Raw genomic sequence first — 24,729 nt, forward strand, 5'->3', positions numbered from 1 at the left:
AACTGTCAGGACCGACCAGTATCAAGCTGCAATCCTAGCACAAGGCGCTGGGCTTTACGGAATACGGGTGGATCAAAAAACTGTGCCTCCCCCGTGGGTCTTTCATAAAAGGCTGTCTTACACATTGCCTGCAGCAAAATACACAGGGTTTCTGCTTTTAATAGGGTACAAGTTTTGCTAGAAGATTTCAGGGAAAGTGGAACCTTTGAAAAGTGTCTTTATGGAGGAAAAATCGAAGCAAACAAACAAACAAAAGCAATAGATCAACATGACTGGATATTGGATTGTGCTGCCTATGAACATATTTCAATGCTGTATCTAATCAGACACTGGCAGATGAGGTTTACTGTATGAGTACTTTGGTTTCTATCTGCCATTTTCAAGCAAATAAGAATGTATTTAACATTAACATTTAAAAGTGACACAAGGGGACTGTCTGAAGTGAAACATGTAGTACAATGAGAAACAATCAAAGTTTTTGTACAATACAGCTCAATGCTTAATACAGCAATTCAGAGACTTCTAATGAGAATCATGAAGCTGCTCCTTATTTTATGCCTTAGGATTTCCAAGTGGCATTCCTCATTTGGGAATCTCAAATTGAATAAAGTCAATTATGATCTCATTTTATTTTGAATATATATATATATTTTATTCTATAATGACATGACCTGTGTTTGTTTTATGATCTTCAATGTATACAGCAGATATCTGTTGTAGAATATTAACACATTTTTATTCTTTCTAAAATGTGATCTTTATTTCCCATATTTTCAAGTTTTTCGCATAAGTCCAAATGGATTTCAATGCACTCAAACAGTGAGGGGCAGGCAATTTTTTACCTGTTATCAAATACTTTTAATTATGCTTTATTTAACAAAATCACAAAGAAAGCAATCATTTCCACATAGCCCTGATGATATATGATGATATTTAATTTAACGTGTAAACACATGGTCTTTATCTGAGAGTAGGTAATGATAGCTTTAGGTAATTTTACTCTTTTTCACTACTGATGATTTCATACAATACAAACATATGAACTTCTATTTCTGCTTTAAATCTCACCCTATATGACTTAAATAAGTTATAAAACAGTTTTGTTGTGTGTCAGCATTTACTCAGCTCCCTGAACAGAAACAATAGAAGGAAATCATTTTCAAACTGGGAAAGACATACCATGTCATGAGACACTAAGCAAGCAAATTATTTTTAGTTGCACAAACAGATTGTTTGCTACACTCATTATAGTTTACTAATACATCACATATTTATTTGTTTATTTATTTATTTGCTTAATAAGTCCTGTGTACACCAGCTGTTACGGCATGCAACAAGCATCTTTTTCCAACTGAGTTCAAATGTCAACTGAGTCAAAACTTAGTCACTAGGTGACAGTGTAAGACATGATTGTATTATTCATTGTAGCTCAGACTACACTAATGTATTCAGCTACACTAATGTATTCAGCTACACTAATGTATTCATTCTCCTGAAACTAGACTACCCACTGCATCTGAGAGAATATCCTAGACCAGTCCATACAGAGTGCATGAAAGCTTGTTTTATGTCCACTCCTACACTCCTTTTCATTTAGTGAGATCATGTGAGGGTTTAGCTCTCTGTTGCCCTTCTCTTTTGTTTTTTGATCATTTGTTCACTTTCACAATTAGGTGAGTTGTATTGAAAGAATGTTTTGATATGCTGTGGTATTTCGTGGCTTGTGTTACTTTCTTTGACAGTCAAAATGGATACATATTAATAATATTTACCTGGAAAAAGCATATTTAGACATATTTAAATATACTGATTGTATGCAATAAATGGACAAACTGGTAACTTTTATGTTAAAAGGTAAAGTTATTTATTAAAAACTCAGAAATATAGACAATAATCAATAGATAGATAAATGATAGATCAAATGTATATACTTGTAATACTTCAAATAAACAAAGTAATATCTGCTCATTACTGTTGTTTACTTACATTTTTAAATGGATGCAAAAAAAGCACTTGATTAAAAAAAAAATGTAAATGCATTAAAAATTTCACTGATATCAAGCACATAACATTTTATAGTTTTACTAAATTAATCAGTTTTCTGTTAGAGTTTGAAAACAACTTTCCTGAGTCTATATTATTCTCCTTTAATTAATACATGTTTCGTCATTGGAAATCTATTTAAGAATGTGCGTTTGTACGAAGCTGCATTAAAAACAGGATTGTGTGTTATTATCAACATGTGATGACCTGTTCCTGCAGTTTCTAGTTTTAGGGCACATGTCCAGTGTTCAGGACATTCCTTTAGCGAGTTTTTCCTTTTCCTGTACGTCAAACGATGGCTGTTTCTCTGGCTGTTTGTCATCCATAGGAAAATAGTTGAAAACTCACTGGCTTTTGCACAGCTACATATAAATATATAGGTGAACAAGAAGATCATTGTGTGTTAAGAGTTTAGGGTAAAATGATTTATTTTAACTCATTTACAATACAGTGAATTATAGAATAGTTCGTATAGGGGAAAATAGACATTCAATCAAACAATAGTTGTTCCAAACCAGCCATGTACACATATTTTCAGTGGACGACAGCGACCTCTGGTGAACAAATGTACAACAACAGGTATCCAACACTTTTTAAAATATTTTTTTCATTAAGTATTTGTATTCTAACTTTCTGAATTTTGTAGTTTCTGTATTTTACTTACAAAAGACTTTTGCGTAGTATTTATGATCTTTTGCTTTACTCTAATCGTAAATTTCTCAAATCTAAATAAATCCTTAATTGCCTAAAATCATAAAGAAGATAAACAGGATATTGAAATGGTCTATACAGTTTTGTAAATATTCAGTGCTATACAGTATTCCTACTGATACTGAAACAGTTTTGACAGATGTAAAAAGCTTAAATATAACCATGATATCATGATAATTCTTGGTTAAATTAATATGTACTCAAGATATCTCAAGACAACCCTGACTAGGAAATGTTGATTAGGAGATTCTCTGTAAGTGCTGATGTACAACATTTGTAACACATCATAACATCTCCTTATTATTAAAATTATTTTCAGAATTATATGCTGATTGAATCTGACATTATTTAATACATGCATAATACATTCTTAAGTGTTATATGAGTGTGAATTAATTTTCAGTAGATAAAACTGTGTGAAAAACATATTGTTTAGGATCCAAGAAAGACTAAGGTCTGAGCAAGTATGTTTCAGTGACAGCAATACTTTAAACTTCCTTTGGCAACTTTTTTAAGGAAGGTTATTGATGCTTTTTATTTATTTATTTTTTATCTTGGACCGAGGTTGGCTGGAGGAACTTTGAATGCTGACAAGCTTTTCTTATCCTGATGGTCTCTCACATTCATGTTCTTCACTTTTGGAGCTGGTTTCAAATAGAAGTGTAACTGAAAGCAGAAGGCATATATTCATATTTGTGCACACATTCTTTTGTTTAATTAGAATAAATGTGGATGTATTGCTTTGATTGTATTTATTTTATTCTGACCTGTATGGCCTCTGCAGGTCCGACTGTCACTGTACTGGTGGAAGGCCGGTAGCCTGCTGCAATGGCAGTTACAGTGTAGGTTCCTGGCAAAAGTAGACGGAAGTAATCGCCATCTGCACCTAGGACATTAGACAAAGATGCAATTAGTATTAGACACTACATACAAGGTATTTATTAAATCATTGAATCTTGTTTATGTATCCATATAGTGAAGATTTACTTACCACTGGTTATGTCATGGTTTATTCCTGCCACTGAGATGACTGCATTGCTGATCAGGTTGTTATTCTCATCATAGACCATTCCCTTAATGCCATGGTGAACCTGGGAACAAATTATGCAGCAGTCTTGACTTGTTTTTGACAGTTACAGGCTAATACAATGGTACAACACTGGGTTGTTATCTCTCTTTTATCACATCTCGTCTAAAATACTACAGTATGTCTTTTAAATTCCCATTTCATTATGAGACAATGCACTTTTATCCAGTGCATGCTTTTCCCAGGAAGTTAACTTCTAAGTGTATCACTGTAGTGACCCAAGTTCTGGGATGGGTGACTCACCTGTTCCAAGTAAGACACCAGAGCTTCCCTGTTGGCTAGCCATTCTCGGGCCAGAGTGGCTGCTGGGGGAAATTTATCACAGCTCAACTCCAAAGTGATCTCAAAGCAGTTGGTATACAGGTAGTTAAAGTCCTGCATTCCTGCGAATACAAAATTATGTTTAACAAGTTCTGTAAATCAACCTTTGTTTATTTAGCTATATTACAAGGTGTAATCCAATAAAAACATTCACTGACCCTTAGATAGAGTGTACCAGCTGGCTCCATTGGTTATCCCATCCTCAAAGTATTCTCCACAGTTATATCCTTTATGCATCCAGCTGTGAGCATAAGAATAAGTCTTTGCCAGCTACACACACACACACACACACACACACACACACACACACACAAACAAACAAACGAAGAATATTATAAACAAATTAAGTACATTTTTCTAGAAGTTAAATATTCGCTTATTCATTACATTATTACTTACATTTTTGAAGAGCTTGTCATCTGCAGTGGCAGAATACATAGACCTGCCTCTTATACGAGGTTCTCTGGATTTGTCAAAAGGGTAGTTTGCCACCACTGCTCCTCCATGCAGATTTGCTGAGAGAACAAAGTTGTAACTTTGCATCCATTTAATCACCGCAAGAGTCTCTGGTTCAACCTAGAGCCATAAAAATCACAGAAGGAAAACTGTGTACTTTAATGTACTCTACACTTATTTAACACACATCATGACTGCATAGACTGTCTCTGGGAGAAATTATTAACTGTCCCATCTAACATCTCATAATACATCCCATTAAAGCAATAAGGAAAATAAACACTTGTCTGAATTAAACTGGGTCAGATCAGCACTACAGATTGTTGTAGTAGAAGATTACCGTCTAAGCTCTTTTTGGGGAAAGTTAATATGAGTGATTTATGGATCTATGCTTCTTATTAAAAGAAGCCTGGCTGTCAGCAAAGATCTTAGATTCATGGAAAAAGTCGGTGCCCAGCACTGTGTGTTAACACTTTTATGGCATGCAATAATGTCAGAGACTTGTGTCAGTCTTGCTTAGCTCTTACCTAAAAAATATGTGCCATATGTGAAATTTAAATTTCTGTTCTGAAGTTGTAATTTATATAAAGGTGTTACATTAAGATGTCTTTGCATAGATACTATTAATTAGCTGTACTCTTTTGTAAAATCATTATGCCAAGCTGCAGTCTGTTTTGAATTACACGTCACACATTTTTCAGCTTTCACTACCCAGCGGTTTCACTGAAATGTATGAGAAGATTATTCGGGTGAGTGATCTTGTTAAAAAAAGGTGGTTCCCGCAGAGGCTGTTTTTTTTTATAAACTGAAAGGTTTGATTGTCAGTGCCTGATACAGGCCAGGCTAGTGCGCTAAGCTCTTGGATGGATATTTATCTGGTAAATGATGGATAGATTATACTGTAAAAACAATATAATTTTTTTATTTTGCTGTGCCATATGTAGCAATTCAACATTTGTTTTTGAAACAGGTAAATGATTCAAATGAATCAAAATAAAAAAACACAACATGTAGAGTCTCAGTAGTTTGTACTATGTTTCAGAAGTTTGAGGTCTTTTTCAAATGAGAATTGTATTTCGTTTATTACACTGTTTGACTACATGTCATCTTGGTATCCATACTGCAAAAAATCTAAATGCAGCCTTTGAAGAATATCAGTTATTTTATTCTTTATTTTTATTCTTATTACCTGGTGCTCCCAGTTGTCTGGAAGGGGCAAATGGTGATTCTGTCCATTGTTCTTCTCATTGTAATACAAGAGGGCATTTAGGTCAGGGAAATTGCGATTTAGGTCCACATCTCTGGAATTCCCACGGCCCACAAGGTAACCATTAAACTCTGGACCCTGAAAGACAGACAAATAATTTTTACAGAATAGTAGGCATGCATTTCCTTTCTAAATGCATTACATAGTAGAAAAAGTCATTAAATTACATCTGGCAGAACTTGTCATATACTGAATTGTGGTGCACATGTAAAAAATGTAGTGTGGTGTCCTTTGGTACAGGCCAGATGGTTTGTGATGTATGAAATGGTAAGAAAAATGTATTTGAAAACTATTTGTTGCTGGTCATTGAGTTTATCCTGGTTATTCAAGCAGAAGCATCTTTGATAATACATGAATCCAAACCTCTGCACATGTTGACTGATAAATCTTGAAAATGCATGAGTTTGTCTGTATCACTCTAAGGGTATAAATGACTAAGCTTTTAATATTTGATACATGAGACTGAAAGCATGAAATGTATAAAATACCTGCCTAGCTGCCACTTCATAGCCATCTGGATTCATGGAGGGCAGAATGTGAATGCGTGTGTTAAGGATAAGCTCTGTAACCCGTTGGTTTCCTGCTAGGTACTCATCACACAAAAACTGAGAAAGCTGGATGAGTAGCTCACGACCCAGCACCTCGTTTCCATGCATATTCCCCACATACTTGAACTCCGGTTCCACTAGAAAACACATGCCAAATAAAACCTTTCAGGAAGACAGAAGAAACATGTCATGCATAAGTGATAACAGCAGTGTTTTAATTTGTACTTTGCTATAGAAAAACTGCAAAGTAAGTTGGTTTCCAGCTTCCAGTATATTGAATAGTAACACACTGTGTTATGCTAAAAAGACATTCAGTGCCACCCTGATGAGGATGGGTTTCCTTTTAAGTCTGGTTCCACTCAAGATTTATTCCTGATGCCATCTAATAGAGTTTTCCCTAGCCATGGTTGCCATTGGCTTGCTATTTAGGGATACACTTACAATTATAAGGAACAGCTTGAATGCATTAAACGCATACATTCTTTTATAGAAATGTATAACTGTTTTATTTCTGTAAAGTTGCTTTAAGACAATGTCCATTGTTTAATACATAAAATAATTTAATGGAAATAAATTGTACTTAAAATTGCTTACATTCCCAAATGGTGTTCTTCTTTAATGTGCCACAGGTTTTACTAGTTGTAATTTCACAATCAAGATAACGCATAAAAAAAAAAAAAATCATTTCACTCTCTGTTGTAAACGAGTAGAAAAATCTAATTGGCATGGTGACTGAGACAGGGTGTTATTTACAATGATTGGATCACTGGAAGTGTGAGAGCAACTAAGAGATTTACTGAATTACATTGGTTTCTTTCTGTTTTACCAATTCATCAGACTACAATAAATATCCTACAAATTTTCTCATATATACAGTCACAAGCACACCGCTTAAGTGGAGTCATAGTCTGCTGACGGGCTGTTGGCGAGGTTCCTGTTTTTGTGCTTTTCAACTTATTGTGGAGCATGCATACATCCTCCAATTCTACTGAAGGAAGCCCATACATCAGCAAAAAATCCCTCCTGGATCAGGCTTAAACCAGTCAGACAATATCTGTGGCTAGCATGACATCTGTAAAGAAAGTGTAAAGTCAAAAAGTGTCATATATGGTAACACACAGGCAATCCCAAATGTTTATAACATTTTAGGATGTTGTCCTCAGTCTATTGCAAAAGGAAACACCTTTCACAGCATGTCTTCCTTGTAAAATGCATATGCTCTTTGCATACAGGCCATTTACTGTATGTGTACCCTAGCTGTTGACAGACATTTTACATTCTTTTAGCAGCTGATTGACACAGTGTCATCTGGCCTCATCAGATTTTAAATCAGAAGTCTACATTCTCTGAAGGACATGAAGTAGTCTAAATGATATAATGTGCCATCTACAAAACTAAATAGACAAGAAATGGCTTCTATTTTCAGTGCAATTAAATTTTCTTACATTAGAATAACATTGGCTGACTCAATTACATAATACATCATGTCTTTTTAGAATAAGTAGGTCTTAAGTGTGTAAAAACACTCACATGCTTCATGGATGCCTGGATTATCGCTGAACTCCAGGGCATAAAGGTGGCGTCCCTCCACACTGCGGCCAATGCTGTAGACGCGGGTGATGTATGGGCACTGGCTCTGGATGGAGAACAGTGTGCGCACCATCTCCTCATATCCATGGTGTTGGAATTCATCAGCCCTAGTCTTCGGAGCCCCAAGTCCCAGGAGCAATATTCCAACCCAAACTACACAACTGCCAGACACCATGGTCCTGTTCTGCTCCACAAACAGCAAGCTGTTCCCTCTCCCTCACTCACTCTTTCCCTCTCCCAGTCCCTCCTTTTCTCCTTCCACTCATCCGGTCTGTCTCCTCCCTCAAACTCATATACAGGAGAAAGTAAGCACAACTCCTCCTTCTTTATCTTACATGTATAAGGTTTCCTCACCATGTTTCATCATGTATGTGACAGTTACTTTATTGGCGTGACAAATGTGTTATAATGTGTGAGCAACAGATATATTCTGCCTGTGGCGTGGTGTGGGGTACTCGGTATAGTGTGTCTCATGCATTTGACCTTTGAGCTGACTTAGCTTTGTCATTTGCATTGCTCTTTATCTGAAAATGTCCTGGCAATTTCTTTTTTTAAATGTTTTTAGTTGTTGATCTGGGGTTTGTCTCTAAAACGTATTTCAAGAAGGGAAGTAGAAAGCAAAGTAAGCAAAAAAACAAGACAGAGAACATTTTTCATTCCCTCTTTGTATATCTACATCAACACTGGTTCATTCATTAACATTGGGTAAACACATTGGCAAGGCCAGAGGCTATGCTTTTTCTTTTTCTAAAGCTGTGCTGAGATTCCTGGAGAACTTCCCCCTCAGCACAATGTCCTTAACCCCCCAGGAGCTGCTGTCAAACATCCTGGCCATTTAAGAGCTGTAGGTGTCAATCACTGTGTGTGTGTGAATGCGTGCATGCGTGTGTGCGTGTGTGTGTGTGTGTGTGTGTGTGTGTGTGTGAGAGACCTGCACCTGGAATAGCTTGTCATTTCCTGTATGTACAATTGAGCACACAATGAGCAGACATTTTCCAAGAACTCTACAGTAGAAGCCTATAGTATTATACAAACATATTGGCTCATTCTCAATTTTCTCTTTTTACTGCAAATATTTGACAGTGTATTTAACCAAAATCCACTGTTTCTTCAAGCCATATGCAGTTTTCACACCACATTTCAATAAATAAACAGTTATCAAACTACAACTAACCCTGTATAAAAAAGCAACTCATTCCTTGCTGAATTAGGTTTATGAACTACAGAGTGTTTAATCATACATAGGCAACATTGATTCCACACAGCTCTGCACTGTTTATACCTAACTTTTACTTCTTTTTTTTTGACAAAGTTGCAAGAATACATTTTCAATAATCATATTAATCAACGATCAAAAAACGTTTAACAGAATACCAAATGTAAAGGAATTTCTGTCAAGAAACCACAGATACTACCCACAAACCTTCTAATCAGTCTTTTCATGTAATGATCAAGGGTTATTTAAAGGTATTGAAGTCTGTTTTTTAATCTTTATTTTAAAAAAAGTCTTATCAAAAAGGAAGAAAAACTTGATTGCATTAGGACTCTGAAACAATATCTATCACCACTAAGTGAGCTGTAGCCATTTTACCAACGATAAAAAGGGAATTTTTCTTTCTATGGGTGGAGACTTTTCTTATTATGAGTGGCACACCACTGTATTTACATGGGGTGTACATCTAAGGCTTGCACCAGAAAAAACAACTAATGATCACTAGAAGTAGAAGATATCCATCTGAAAAAAAGTATAATGGAACTGTTATTTTAAATGTGAGTTTAGTTAAGGACTAATTACAGTTAGTCTAATTGCCCAGTGACTGGCATACCTCCCCGAGATATGGTCCCAGATGTTGACTTGCTCATTGGAGGTGGGGTAGTAGTATAGCTGATTCGGAATTCTTCCTTGCAGCTTAAACCTAACATGTAATTTGTTATTAATTAGTATTTATAAATATTAAATAAATGAATCAGACAGTGAAAATTAATCAAAAGTAGATTAAACTCACTTTTTTGATCTCGAGCACATGTTTGATTCTCTGTAAAGGAGATATGTTATTCAGATAATAACTCATAATAACTAATACAATAACTAATAATTATAAATATGGCTAATATTATTATAATTAAGGTATAATTATTATTATAATTATAATTAAGGTCTGACCCAATTCTTTTTGGCTTGTTTTACTACCATTAACAAAAGGTTCCCTCTTTATATTCCAAATATTCCGTAATATCATATTCCAAATATATAAAGCATAAGTGTTTGCGACAGGCTACTTACCAATTGTAACAGATTTAAGATCTACATGATCTACGCAGGTCAGATCACCTTTAAACCACTTGATGCACATCAGTCCATTACTTTTTTCAATTATGCAGTTTCGATGCTCCATGTCACATGGTGTCTTTCCCTTCATTGTACTAAAGCAGGTAACATTTTTCTTTTGTAGAATTGCCACTTTGTAATTGCAACTTTCTGTTAAGTAGACAGTAGATATTTCATATTATATAAATAAATAATTTCACATGTAAAAGTTTGGTAAATCAAAGCACTTAGCACTTAAGCACAAAGCAGGTTAAGGAAAAACTGCAGCTAATCTAGTGAGACCTTTTTGAGATCAAATGCAGTTCTACATTATTAGTATTTGTGCTGAATTATTTTAAACATAAAATGAGAAAGTATTTTGAAACAGTCAATGGAAATTAATAGGCAGTATTTATGTATAGAGAAATACTGTACAGTACATTTAGTACTAGAGAACACCACAAAGCACATGTAGAAGAAAATGCTTTTATGGTAGGTGGTTGTTTCAGACTAAAAGAACACTAAGTAAAATTTTACCCATATTTGTGGCAAGACCAAGTAGCACAACAGTATTTAAATAATAAAGAGATTTTTACTTTGTGATTACTTATAGCTTATTTTACTTTTTACCTTGTTGGCAAATGCTGTCACTACAGAGTAAAATACACAGCACCACATGGAACCTTTTCAGCATCTGTAATATTAAGAGATCTTTTTAAGTTTAAGGGTTATTGTTTTGAAAAAAAAAAAAGTTCATCATACACTTCTACATGATGACATGAGTATTCGACAAAGTGCACAATATACCAACCCGCAATATATCAGTATGATGAGTTAAAGTTATGTTTCTGAAAAACATCATTTTAAATTATACTTACATTAATTATACAATAAGATAAGATAAGATAAGATAAGATAAGATAAGATAAGATAAGATAAACCTTTATTCGTCCCACAATGGGGAAATTTCTTTGTTACAGCAATAAAAAATAAAAAATAAATGCAAATATATAAAAGAATAGACGAATAGACATACTATAGTATACAATTATATATACAACACAATGTATAAATACAAATTTATACAATAATTACAATGAATTAATCAAAATTAATAAAGAGACATTTTAAACATTATAAACACACTTACCATGGCGGTGAATGGCATGAATGAAGACTCAATCAATACTGTACCAGAGAAAAAGTCCCCCTGATGTCTTTTCAACGACATGCCCCACCTCACACCCTTCGTATTATCACCATTATGAATTATTGTTTTTTTAGGTTAAGAAAAAATACCAATGTCAGTTCTTTATCAATATACCCAATTTAAATTAGCTTTACATTTTATAGAAACTGTAGTAAACTTTTTAAAGGCATTTCGTTGCTTGGAGGTTTCAGTTTCTGGTATGATGTAATCGCGCTGGGCAATAAAAAAGAAGAACAAGCAGCAGCATCAAAACATTGGGTGAGTTTTACTGAAACTAATGAAGTAGTGCAAAAAAAAAAAAAAAAAAACCGACTGAGGCTAGGTTTTATAACGTTTTACACAAACTTCCCAGAATTCCGTTATAAACACAGTCATAATTGCTAAAGAAGGCAATGAGCCACAAGAGGGCGTGTGTTGTCAGAAAGATGCGGAGAATCAAATGCACAGGATCAAATCTACAGCTCTATTTATACACAATGCTTTTACACGATGATGACAACATTTTATATATATATATGTATATATATATTATATATAAAGATTTAGGGATTGACGAACAAAACAATAAAATCAACTGTAATGCAACTATAATGTAATTTATTTGTTTTATTTTATCTTGCTTGAAACCTGAAGCCTACTCAGACAGGTTTTTAAAAAAAAATAAAAAATCCGCCGAAAGAATTGCCTGGTTTCGCATTACTACTCACCCGAGCGTTATACAGGTTCAGTGTGAGCTGTATGAATTTATAAATAATCATTCTAATAAAATAATATTATACAAATGTATATTTTTATTTACTAATAAAATAAAAAAATTATTTCGTTACAATGTATACCTTTATTAACGATGAATTCCAAGATGTGGAGCACATGTGTGACGATACAGTGTGACTGTACTGAAAGGGTGGTAGGTTTCTTATATGTTTGTGTAGGGGTGGGAAAGAGAAAGAAAGAAAGAAAGAAAGAAAGAAAGAAAGAAAGAAAGAAAGAAAGAAAGAAAGAAACTTTTTTGTACATTAGAGTACAGTAGTACTTTGTGTATGCACACTATTAGTGTGTTCATTAGTGTACTTTAATGCTTGGTATATTAGTGTTTTGTGTAATATTGTGTACATTAGTGTACATTAGTACTTTCTGTAATATTGTGTACATTAGTACTTTGTGTAATATTGTGTATATTAGTGTACATTAGTACTTTGCGTAATATTTGTACATTAGTGTATATAAGTATTTTGTGTAATATTGTGTACATTAGTGTACATGAGTACTTTTTGTATTTTAGTGTGTACGTTAGTGTACGTTAGTACTTTGTGTATGTTAGTGTGTGCATAAGTATACATTAGTATTTTGTGTAATAGTGTGTACATTAAAATAGAATAGAATAGAATAGAATAGCCTTTATTTGTCACATATACATTACAGCACAGTGAAATTTGTTCTTTGCATATCCTAGCTTGCTGATGGGGTATATCGGTAGGAGAATGCTGAGGATGTAGCCATCTGGAAGGAGGAAAAGAGTTAGGCCATGGAGGCGGTTTATGGATGTGGTGAGGGAAGACATGCAGGTAGCTGGCTTAAAAGAGGCAGATGTAGAGGACAGAGGGGTATGAAGACAGATGATCCGCTGTGGTGACCCCTAATCGAAGAAGCCGAAAGAAGAAGTATATCCTAGCTTGCTTAGGAGCCGGGGTAAGAGTGCAGGGTCGCATGGCGCCCCTGGAGCACAGAGGGTTAGGGCCTTGCTCAAGGGCCCAAGAGTGGCAGCTTGGCGATACCGGGGCTTGGAAATACCGGGGCTTCCCCCAACCTCTCTATCAGTAACCCATCACCTTAACCATTGAGCTACCACTTCCCTAATAGCAGTGTTGTGTTAGTTACTAAGAAATAGTAACTAGTTACAGTTACTAGTTACTTCAACTCAATTACTTTGTGGATTACTTACACCAAAAATTAATGCGTTACTGTTAAGTAACTTTTTTGTTACTTTCTTAAAGAACGTTTTTTAATGTTCCCATTAATGCATTATGCGTTATGGACCAGCACAAACTGAATATATCACAAGGATTTCTAAAATAAATAACAAAACAAGCTGAATAATATATTCAGAATTAAAAACTAAAGTGGCCTCTGCATCATAAAAGCTGTTGTGTTGAGCTCTTTAAAAATGTTCCTTTCACAGCTTAAGTATGAAAACTATTAACAATGTACAATAACATTAGCTTCTAGCTTCGTCGAGGCATGGAGTTTCTGGAGGTGCTTCGACAGATTGGAGTTGCTGCTATCGCAGTAGATATGACCTTTAAACCAGAAAGACACAGCTTACATTTGACTAAAAAGTTTTTGTCTTTATGCTCAACTAAATTGAAATAATGAGCATATTTCCACTTTGAGAAACTTTACGGTACCATACGGTAACGGTAAAGGAGTTACTTCATTTAATAAAACAAAATTAACTGTTACTAGTAACGTGTTATTGCCCAACACTGCCTATTAGTATACATTAGTACTTTGTGTAGGTTAGTGTGTACATTAGTGTACATTAAAGCCTTTGTGTATTCTAGTGTATACATTAGTGTACATTAATGTACATTAGTACTTTTAGTGTACATTAGTATTTAATCACAGTGCTAGATCATTAAAATATAAAGTCTTCTTGTTCATGTTTATCTGTCAGTTGTGTGCTGACATGTTCTTCAGGAGATTTGTTTGAAAGATTCAAATTTACATTCTCCTCGTACTGGTTTAAAGAAGGATTGCAAGCTCTCCACCTTAAGACCTAAACACACACACACACACACACACACACACACACACACACACACACTGAAGGGTGTAAAATTAAACCGTTACAAAGGGAAATGAGCAGTTTCAGGCCCTTTTAAAATGAATGTGCTGTCCCTAACCATAGTAACATATTGTATAGGTAAACAACATTTAACAAAAACCCACCCATTCATTATCTCAAAAAATAAGAATATGGTGACAGCTAATCAACTCAAAACACCAGCAAAAATTTCCTGAGCTTTCAAAATGGTCTCTTAGTTTATAATAAACACTTTTAATACACACCTGTTTCATCTCAATTGTAAAATCTATAAAAAAAAAAAAAAAAAAAAGATTTTAAGTTAAATATATACATTACAGCACATCCTACCTTAGTTTTGCTGATACCTTCAATTTGCCAGTCATTGTAAGTTACAGTATACATAGTGCTATTGCAGATTTTGGCCTCTCACCTGTCCACTGAGACAGCGTCACTAATGGAGGCCCATCTACTGACACACCCTCAAGGAGTTCCTTCAAATGTATGATCTCCTCGGGGTCATCAACAAGCATCTCTTCTGGCTCATCAACACAGAGCTCAATCTCATCTAAATTAGTTAAATCTGTCAGATTAATGGGGAGACAAAGAGCACTAGTTTAACCCTCTTTAAAACTCAGACCTCAGAGGCAGAATGTCAGAGGCAGTGATGCATTCAGAGAATGAAGTAGGAATTGTATTTGTACTCTACTGTACTCTAATCAAAGTTTTTTAGCCATGATGAAAGTGGAAAGGGCAAGACATAGCCAAAATACTCATTATGTGTTATCATATGCACAAGTTTCTGCAGTAATGCATTGATATTGGTTAGCTTGTTTTACTTTGTCTTTGTTCTTGAAAAAAGAACATACCTCTGATTGTGATAGTTGCTTGATTTTGCCTGGTCTTGTCCAGATAACACTTTATGGATGGAAGCTCATTCTCACTTTCCTCTGAATCTGGATCAGTACTGTCTTTGATATACATTTCCATTTGCTGCCTTCTCTCTGTGCCAAAGAAAAGAAGTGTGTCACCATTTAATCCTAACAGTTTTAAAAGGTGTAATATATTTTGTAAACCAGTGAGTAAATTTAAGACAGTTGTGTAAAGGCAGTTGTGTAGGCATTAACCTTCTCTCTGAAGCTGTTTGATTGAGTGTTTTGTGTTAAGGTGCACATGATGGGTGTTGCTCATGTGTTTTAGCAGATGTCGGGAGTGCAGCACTGACTGAGTGTACATCACCAAAACTTCTCCAGCCAGAGAATCTGCCCTTATCTCAAACCTTCGACCCTGTATATATGTATTCAGAAATGTACATATTCAGAAATTTATTCAAAAATTATTCCGACCCCCTTCACTTTTTTCAATGTTGTAACGTTGTCATCTGATACTACAATTGTTACATTTATTTATATATTTTTTCAATAATCTACATGCTACCCATAATGACAAAGTAGAAAGAGAATTTTTTAAAAATCTGTAAATGAATATACAGTTATGTTTTTACTTTGTAATTATGTGGTGCTGAGTAGAGATAATGAGAAAAATTTGAAATTTGAACGATTTATTATCAGACTGCATTACAACAAATTGGAAAAATGGTAAGGTGGTCTAAATACTGAACTCAAGATATATACTCAAGATAAATGTCTTCTTCTTTCGGCTGCTCTCATTAGGGGTCGCCACAGGGGATCATCCGTCTTTATACTACTCTGTCCTCTAAATCTGCCTCTTTCAAACCAACTGCCTGCATGTCTTCCCTCACCACAACCATAAACCTCCTCCTTGGTCTTCCTCTTTTCCTTCTTCCTGGTGGCTCCATCCTCAGCATTCTCCTACCGATGCACCCTATGTCCCTCCTCTGCACATGTCCAAACCATCTCAATCGGGTTTTTCTCACTTTGTCCACAAAACATCCTACATGCGCTGTCCATCTAATAAACTCATTTTTAATCCTGTTCTTCCTCATCACTCCCTATGAAAATCTCAACATCTGCTACCTCCAGCTACCGCCACTGTCTCTAAACCATACAACATTGCAGGTCTCACCACAGTCCTATGAACTTTCCCATTCACTCTTGCAGATACCCTTCTATCACAAAACACTCCTGCCACTTTTCTCCACACACTCCACCCTGCCTGTACTCTTTTCTACACTTCTCTAACACACTCTCCATTACTTTGCACCGTTGACTCCAGGTACCTGAACTCCTCCACCTTCTCCACCTCTTCTCCCTGCAACCGCACCACCCTCCCGCTCATTCGCACACATGTACTCTGTCTTACTCCTACTGACTTTCATTCCCCTTCTCTCCAGCGCATACCTCCAGCTCTCCAGGCTCTTCTCAACCTGCTCCCTACTCTAACAACAAATAACAATATCATCCGCAAACATCATAGTCCACGGAGACTCCTGTCTGACCTCATCTGTCAACCTGTCCATCACCACTGCAAACAAGAAAGTGCTCAGAGCCGATCCTTGATAAAGTCCAACCTCCACCTTGAACCAGGCTGTCGTTCCTACTGCACACTTCTCTGCTGTCACAATGTCCTCATACATGTCTCGCATCACCCTCACTTACTTACTTCTCTGACACACCTGACTTCATACAATACCACAACTCCTGTTTCGATACTCCTGTCGTACGCTTTCTCTAAATCCACAAACACACAATGCAACTCCTTTTGACCTGCTCTATACTTCTCCATCAACATTCTCAAAGCAAATAATGCATCTGTAGTGCTCTCCTCGGCATAAAACCATACTGTTACTCACATATGGTCACCTTTTTCCCATAACTTCATGGTGTGACTGATCAACTTAATTCCCCTGTAGTTACTGCAGGTCTGCACATCCCCCATGTTCTTAAAGATCGGTACCAGCACACTTCTTTCCCATTCCTCAGGCATCCTCTCACCTTCCAAAATCCTGTTAAACAATCTTGTTAAAAACTCCACGGCCATTTCACCTAAACATCTCCATGCTTCTACTGGTATGTCATCTGTTCCAACTGACTTTCCACTCTTCATCCTCTTAATTGCTCCTCTCACTTCCTGCTTACTAATCCTATACACTTCCTGCTTCACCACCTCCACATCATCCACCCTTCTCTCTCTTTCATTTTCCTCATTCACCAGCTGCTCCCTCCACCTTCTTAACACACTCTCCTCACTAGTCAACACATTTCCATCTCCATCCTTTATTGCTCTAACTTGTAGCACATCCTTCCCAGCTTCACTCCCTCTGCCTGGCCAATCGGTACAAATCCTTTTCTTCTTCCTTAGTGTCCAACTTCTCATACAGCTCCTCATATACCTTTTCCTAGCCTTTTGCCACATCTCTCTTTACCTGCTGCCACATCTCCTTGTACTCCTCTCTACTTTTCTCATCACTCTGCCAATCCCAATTCTGTTTTGCCAACCTCTTTCCCCTTATGCTTTCCTGCATTTCCTCATTCCACCACCATGTCTCTTTGTTTTCCTTTGTATTTCCAAATGTCACACCAAATACATTTCTAGCTGTCTCCCTTATCACTTCTGCTCAATCATTCAGCACCTCTTCACCACAACCAAGCCCCTGTCTGGCCTCTTCCCTAAACATTACACTACAGTCTTCCTCAGGTGGACTATGTTCTATGTAGGAGATGCAACCTGAAGGAGATTGGAGACTGTAAGGTGTTGTTGGCAGGGGACAGTGTAGTTGGACAGAATCGGATGGTGATCTGTAGGATGGCTTTGAAGGTGAAGAAAAAGAAGTAGAGGAGGAGTAAGGAGTGAGGAGTGAAAGAAGAATACGATTGTGGAAACTGAAGGAGCAAGACTGTAGTGTGAGATTCAGGGAAGAGGTCAGACAGGGGCTCAGTAGTGGTGAAAAGGTGCTGGATGATTGGGCAACTACTATATATATATATATATATATATATATATATATATATATATATATATATATATATATATATATATATGATGGAGAACTATTGAGAAGGTCAGAAGAAGTTGATTTGTGTGTTTGTGGATTTATAGAAAGCGTATGACAGGAAGTCAGGTGTGTCAGAGAAGTGAGGGTGGTTCAGGACATGTATGAGGACAGTGTGACAGCAGTAAAGTGTTCAGTAGGAACGACAGAATGGTTCAAATTGGAGGTGGAATTGCATCAAGGATCGGCTCTGAGCCCTTTCCTGTTTGCAGTAGTGATTGACAGGTTGACAGACAAGGTCAGACAGGAGTCTCCGTGGACTATGATGTTTGCGGATGATATTGTTATTTGTTGTTAGAGTAGGGAGCAGGTTGAGAAGAGCCTGGAGAGCTGGAGGTATGCGCTGGAGAGAAGGGGAATGAAAGTCAGTAGGAGTAAGACAGAGTACATGTGTGCGAATGAGCGGGAGGGTGGTGCGGTTGCAGGGAGAAGAGGTGGAGAAGGTGGAGGAGTTCAGGTATCTGGGGTCAACAATGCAGTAAAGGAGAGTGTGCTAGAAAAGTAAAGAAAAGAGTGCAGGCAGGGTGGAGTGTGTGGAGAAGAGTGATAGCAGGAGTGATTTGTGATAGAAGGGTATCTGCAAGAGTGAAAGGGAAAGTTTATAGGACTGTGGTGAGACCTGCGATGTTGTATGATTTAAAGACAGTGGCACTGACTAAAAGACAGGAGGGGAGCTGGAGGTAGCAGAGCTGAAGATGTTGAGATTTTAATTTGGAGTGACAAGGATGGACAGGATTAGTTTATTAGATTGACCGCACATGTAGGACATTTTGGAGACAAGGTGAGGGAGGCTAGATTGAGATGGTTTGAACATGTGCAGAGGAGAGACATGGGGTATATTGGTAGAAGAATGCTGAGGAGCCGCCAAGAAGGAGGAAAAGAGGAACTGGATGTGGTGAGGGAAGACATGCAGGACATACAGATGTAGAGGATAAGGGGGTATGGAGATGGATGATCTGCTGTGGATCAGTCCAAACATTTGATATATTTTGTAATAGATATTGTACAATACAACTTACCACTTCTTTTTTTAACCTAGTCTTATGTAAAAACAAGATTTACCTGAAATTTAAGACACTCTATGCTTGACCAGGCAAATTCATGTGAAAGTTGATATTCTCCACTGGCTCTCTGGAGAGGAAAGAAACTATGATAATACTTTAACCTTAATATGCATACTCAAGCATATTCAAGCTTTCAAGAGTACTTGTGTACCTTTTTGTCATATATGTGTAGTCCTGTCAAAGCCAGGCCTATCAGCAAACTCATTTTTTTGTCCTTTTTACCCTTTAAAAAAGCAGAAGAAAACAGATATACTTCTGAGTTGGTTAAAATCAGTTTAATTGAAGGTGTTTCCTGTTCACCCCTTAAGTTTGGGCCCTGACCTTGCTCATGCTGTAGAACGTGAGTGGCACATCGCTCAGGATATAGGCCTCGTCAATAAACAGCAGAGAAGCATCGTGTGCAGACATCCCTTTCAGTTCTCTGTGCAAGTCTGGAGTGTGCTGCACCACATAGTCACATCCACGCCTTATCAAAATCTAATAATTTAGAATTATATTCATTTATAAAAGTAACTATATGTATACAAAGTGCAATATTTAAATGAAGAAAGTAAAAAGAATAATATTCCAGAATGTTTCCAAGCCATATAAAAATCTTGCTTTATGGTAGTGTCTGAAAACCCTTCTTATGTTCAATTAATACCTTTTCAACTTAATATATTTCTAAATACAACCTGATTTGCCAATCAGAAATGTTTCACCTCTTTGCACATATCTTAAACAGATGAACAATTCTAGCATTTTAGAGGTAAAGCATTCTAAAAAAAATCTCACTTCCTTTTGCATTTATAGAAAATGAGCTAATGGAAAATTTGGTCTCCTCACCTGAGGGAAATCATGAATGGCATTATAATAACTGGTGCTTTGTCATCTCTAAACTGATTTATAGTCAAGCAAACCTCAGTGGGGAAATTCAAAATCCAGAAACTGGAAAATCCACCGGAACCCCACAGGAACATTGTGCGTACACAATTGTAATAAAAAATATACCACAACATTATGTCCCACCCAAGTAGGAAAATAGTCCTGGGGAGAAAAGTATGGTCCCACTCCCTCTTTCCAGTCGCCCAAGTCTGCCTGTAAGGCGTATGCAGCCAGCTGAAAGTATAGACCTTCCTGCTCGTAACACTGAGAGCTCAAAACTTTGTTTTTCAGATCAGCACAGTACAGACTGCAAACGTTTTCATCTCTGATGAAAGAGCAAATAAATAAGGAACAGAAACAACAGCAACTATAATACAGGAAACCAAAGCTGTTAAACTACTTGTATTTGTATTTTAAAGCAAAGAGCTCATTTTTACTTACACAATTTGATGAATATTTCTTATGTAGTACTGAATTCTTAGATAAAGAACAATCCTGTCCTGTAAAAACCAAAATAAAATGTTGTGAAATAAAAGAAACTCCTTTTATTTTCTAAAATGTTCTAATAACATTTAATCATCTTTGACTATTACCGGCAATGTTGTCTGCTTGCAGGTTTTAGGGAAGTATGCAGTTAGTTTTTTATCCAGGTCAAGGAACAGCTGGTCCTTATCTAAGCCGAACCAGGCACAGTGAGCCAATGTACTTGTAAAGTATATATATATTATATTTGTAAATTATTGAAAAGGTTTTGCATCTGCACCATATTGTAATTAATCTTTGCACAAAGACAGGGTGGAACTTAACTGTCTGATGCATTTTCCACTGTTAAAAATACTTAATCAGCAGAAAAGTCCCCAGCCTAAACAAAATCATGTACACACAAAGTCGCCCGCCTACTTACCTTTTTGAAAACTCAAGCCAAAAAGATGCAGATCATTTATTCCAAGTATCTGTGACAGATGACTGATTACTTCGCGTCCCCTACACTTTAACTAAAGTACAAAAATGCGCACACACACACACACACACACACACACACACACACACACACACACACACACTTAGGGCCAAAACACAAAGGCCATTTTATGAGTAACAATTTTTAGTTCATAGTTAAATTAAGGTCAATCACACGTCACCTTAAATCTGTGCAGCATATTCCTCAAGGTTAACATACATTTTTAAGCAAAGCAAACATCATTCCAAATGTTATGGTATTTACTGTAAAAGGTAAAATTATGAACTTACCCCAACAGTAATGTGGATCTCCATCTTGTTGGGTAAAACCACCACACACAAAACTCTGATCTGTTGTGAGTTTTTTCCTTTGTTCAGCATTATGTGCAAGTATCCACTAATCTCTTGATTTGTTTCTGACTGACACTGCTACGACTGTCTCCTTTCTCACTCCCTACAGCTCTCATTATCTCCCTCCTCCATACTGGACTCCCTACAAAATGATGTGTCCATTAGATTATTGCTTTTTTTTTTTTTAAACATATTACTGTTTAAATGTGTTTTACCCTGGTTCTTAAAATATATATTTTTAATCAAAACGAACACTCGAGTACTCGAATCCGTTGGTTAGAGTACTTTAGAGTACATTTAAATGTACGAAATGTATTTCGATGTTTGCAGAAATAAGGATCTATTATAAGGATCTATTTTTGTAATCAAAACGAACACTCGAGTACTCGAATCCGTTGGTTAGAGTACTTTAGAGTACATTTAAATGTACGAAATGTATTTCGATGTTTGCAGAAATAAGGATCTATTATAAGGATCTATTTTTGTAATCAGCGAACACTGAGTACTGAATCCGTTGGTTAGAGTACTTTAGAGTACATTTAAATGTACTCTAAAGTACTCTAACCAACGGATTCGAGTACTCGAGTGTTCGTTTTGATTACAAAAATAAATCCTTATAATAGATCCTTATTTCTGGCAGACTGTAAAAAAGGGTAGAAACATGGGGGGAAAAAGCTATTGTACATTAAAACAAAAATATCAAGGTCTAAAAATATGTATGACAGATGTTGGTAATTTATTTAAAACCATATATACATTTAGCAAATTATTAACCTGAATTTGTAAGCTAGCTAGTCCAACTATGGGGCAAAGTGACACAAATGCCATGGAGTGAAATGAGCCAATAAAAATGCAGTCCCTCCCATGTTTATCTTCCTAAGAATAAGATACAAAGATATTTAATGACATGAAATCGGTACCAGATGTTGGTAACAGCCCACACATTCAAAGAAATCAAATCGTCCATGAATTATGTGTAATAATGTGACATGACACAGGGAAAAAATATTGAACACAATGTATTTTATACTTCATACAAAAGCCTGGTAATGACAACTTCAAGACGCCTCCTTTACGGAGAAACTAGTTGTACGCATTGCTCAGGTGTGATTTTTGGCCCATTCTTCTACACACACGGTCATCAAATCTTGAAGGTTCTGTGGCCTATTCTATGAACTCTGATCGTTAGTTCTTTCGATAGATTTTTTAATGGGATTCAAGTCAGGTGATTGGCTGGACCATTCTAGCAGCGTTATTTTCTTTCTCTGAAACCAATTTAGAGTTTCCTTGGCTGTGTGTTTGGGATCATTGTCTTGCTGAAATGCCCACCATATTTTATCTTCATCATCCTGGTAGATGGCAGCAGATTTTTTATCAAGAATGTCTCGGTACATTTTTCCATTCATACTTCCTTCTATTATATGAAGTGTGTCAGTATCGTATGCTAAAAACAGCCCCACACCATAATGTTCCCACCTCCAAACTTCACTGTTGGTATGGTGTTTCTGGGGTGATGTGCAGTGCCATCTTTCCTATTAACATGGTGCATATTATGGCATCCAAAGAGTTCAATTTTCGTCTCATTTGACCAGACTATATTCTCCCAGTATTTCACAGGCTTGTTCAAATGTATTGCAGCAAACTTTAAATGAGTTCAACATACTTTTTCTTCAGCAGTGGAGTTTTGCCTGATGAGTGTGCACACAGGTCATGGCGGTTAAAAGTTTATCGTTTACACTTATCGTTTTCTTTGAAATAATTGTACCTGCTAATTCCAGGTCTTTCTATAGCTCTCCACAAGTGGTCTTTTAGCTCTTGGACAACTCTTATTCTTTTCTGATATTCTTTTTACTCCTCTGTCAGAAATCTTGTGAGGAGCACCAGGTCATGGCCGGTTTATGGTGAAATGTTCTTTCCATTTCTGGATTATGGCCCCTACAGTGCTCACTGGAACATGCAGAAGTTTAGAAATCCTTCCAGAACCAAAGCCATCAGTATGTTTTGCAACAATAAGGTTGCTAAACACTTATTCAAAAGCTCTTTGCTTTTACCTATCATGAGATATTTCTTGTGTGACTCCTTGGTAATGGGACACCTTTATACAGGCCATCAGTTGGGACTGAACCAGCTGATATTAATTTGCACTGACATGGGGCAGGATTGCTTTCTAATTAATGATTGATTACAACTGGTGTCTTCTTTTATGGACATGTATAGTTTGATTACCGTATATGTGTGAATTGCATGGTGTGTTACCAACATCTGGTAAAGATTTCATGTCAATAGCACCTTTAGAAATATATTTACTGAGAAAGGTTTTGACATGTTCAATACTTTTTTTACCCGCTGTTTAAATAACTAGAACCCTCCATCACCAAGACAAATTACTGTAATGTGTTGACAATAAAACCCTTTCTTAATGTATTCACGACAGGAACTACACTGTTGTGTATGAGGGGGCTGTGTTAATATGCAAAGCTCAGCTCAGTTGTTTATCAGGAAACAGCAAGTTCATTTGGAGTATGAGAACTTCCAGATGATGTGTAGAGTCTGTGTATTTATTGTGTTGTGGTGTATACGAGCAAATTTTTTTTAAAAGCCAAAACAAAAACAATAACCGATCTTTTTTTTCCTCTCATTTTCTTTCCTTATTCCCTATGTAAATATCTGAGATACTGCTTCTGACATTTTACATCTTTTTATGACAATATGATAACCTTGAGGCAGCTTAACATTAGAAAAGTAGAGTTTAGATTTTAAAAAGTGGGGCAAAAAAAGGCCAATAACAAATCTAATATTGTCAGGTCCGTTAAGTCAGTAAGTAGCTAAAGTCTAATAAACCTGAATGAGCTCTTAAAGGTTCCTGAAAACTGCTTATTTTGTTTGCAGAAAGAACAATATAAGACAAATATGCCTCCTCATGTAATTAATCCTTCATAACATTTACTCTACTTTAAATGAGACAATGACCACTGTGAAAAGCACAATAAAAATAAACTTAAACATAAAAATCTCCAATTTTGAAATGTTAAATAATTATGCTTTTTTCCAATGACTGTAGATTCATCTTAATGAACAAAAAGAAAGAAACTGGAATATTATTTATCCTGGTGATAATAATACTTTTCAGATTCAGATTTATAAAGCATACTGGAATAACCACAGGGGGAGAA

At 36.2% G+C, this 24,729-nt stretch overlaps 2 protein-coding genes across 3 annotated transcripts; both read right to left on the bottom strand.

Annotated features, from left to right (window-relative positions):
* Nucleotides 1–2,453: 2,453 nt before the first annotated feature.
* On the bottom strand, nucleotides 2,454–8,266 carry cpn1 (carboxypeptidase N, polypeptide 1). Its single transcript, XM_046854596.1, has 9 exons — nucleotides 7,964–8,266; nucleotides 6,374–6,570; nucleotides 5,808–5,963; nucleotides 4,562–4,738; nucleotides 4,321–4,432; nucleotides 4,085–4,224; nucleotides 3,746–3,845; nucleotides 3,522–3,640; nucleotides 2,454–3,420 (listed from the first exon to the last, which is right to left on the bottom strand). Exons 1-9 carry the CDS (start codon nucleotides 8,196–8,198, stop codon nucleotides 3,304–3,306), a joined length of 1,353 nt encoding a protein of 450 aa, XP_046710552.1. The 5' UTR covers nucleotides 8,199–8,266; the 3' UTR covers nucleotides 2,454–3,303.
* A 5,644-nt stretch (nucleotides 8,267–13,910) lies between these two features.
* LOC124388558 (FERM domain-containing protein 6) lies at nucleotides 13,911–21,626 on the bottom strand. 2 transcript variants are annotated; one of them, XM_046853326.1, is made up of 13 exons: nucleotides 21,497–21,626; nucleotides 21,150–21,240; nucleotides 20,839–20,918; nucleotides 20,687–20,745; nucleotides 20,390–20,570; nucleotides 19,703–19,822; nucleotides 19,533–19,604; nucleotides 19,380–19,448; nucleotides 15,472–15,631; nucleotides 15,214–15,348; nucleotides 14,778–14,927; nucleotides 14,611–14,633; nucleotides 13,911–14,317 (listed from the first exon to the last, which is right to left on the bottom strand). In XM_046853326.1, the coding sequence occupies exons 1-13, from the start codon at nucleotides 21,584–21,586 to the stop codon at nucleotides 14,177–14,179; spliced, it is 1,371 nt and encodes a 456-aa protein (XP_046709282.1). In that variant the 5' UTR covers nucleotides 21,587–21,626; the 3' UTR covers nucleotides 13,911–14,176. The 2 variants fall into 2 exon arrangements, with proteins under 2 accessions (XP_046709282.1, XP_046709281.1); XM_046853325.1 differs by having other exon boundaries at nucleotides 19,703–19,858.
* Between the last annotated feature and the right edge of the window lie 3,103 nt (nucleotides 21,627–24,729).

The sequence above is a fragment of the Silurus meridionalis genome, chromosome 7 (assembly GCF_014805685.1).
Source record: "Silurus meridionalis isolate SWU-2019-XX chromosome 7, ASM1480568v1, whole genome shotgun sequence".
NCBI lineage: Eukaryota > Metazoa > Chordata > Actinopteri > Siluriformes > Siluridae > Silurus > Silurus meridionalis.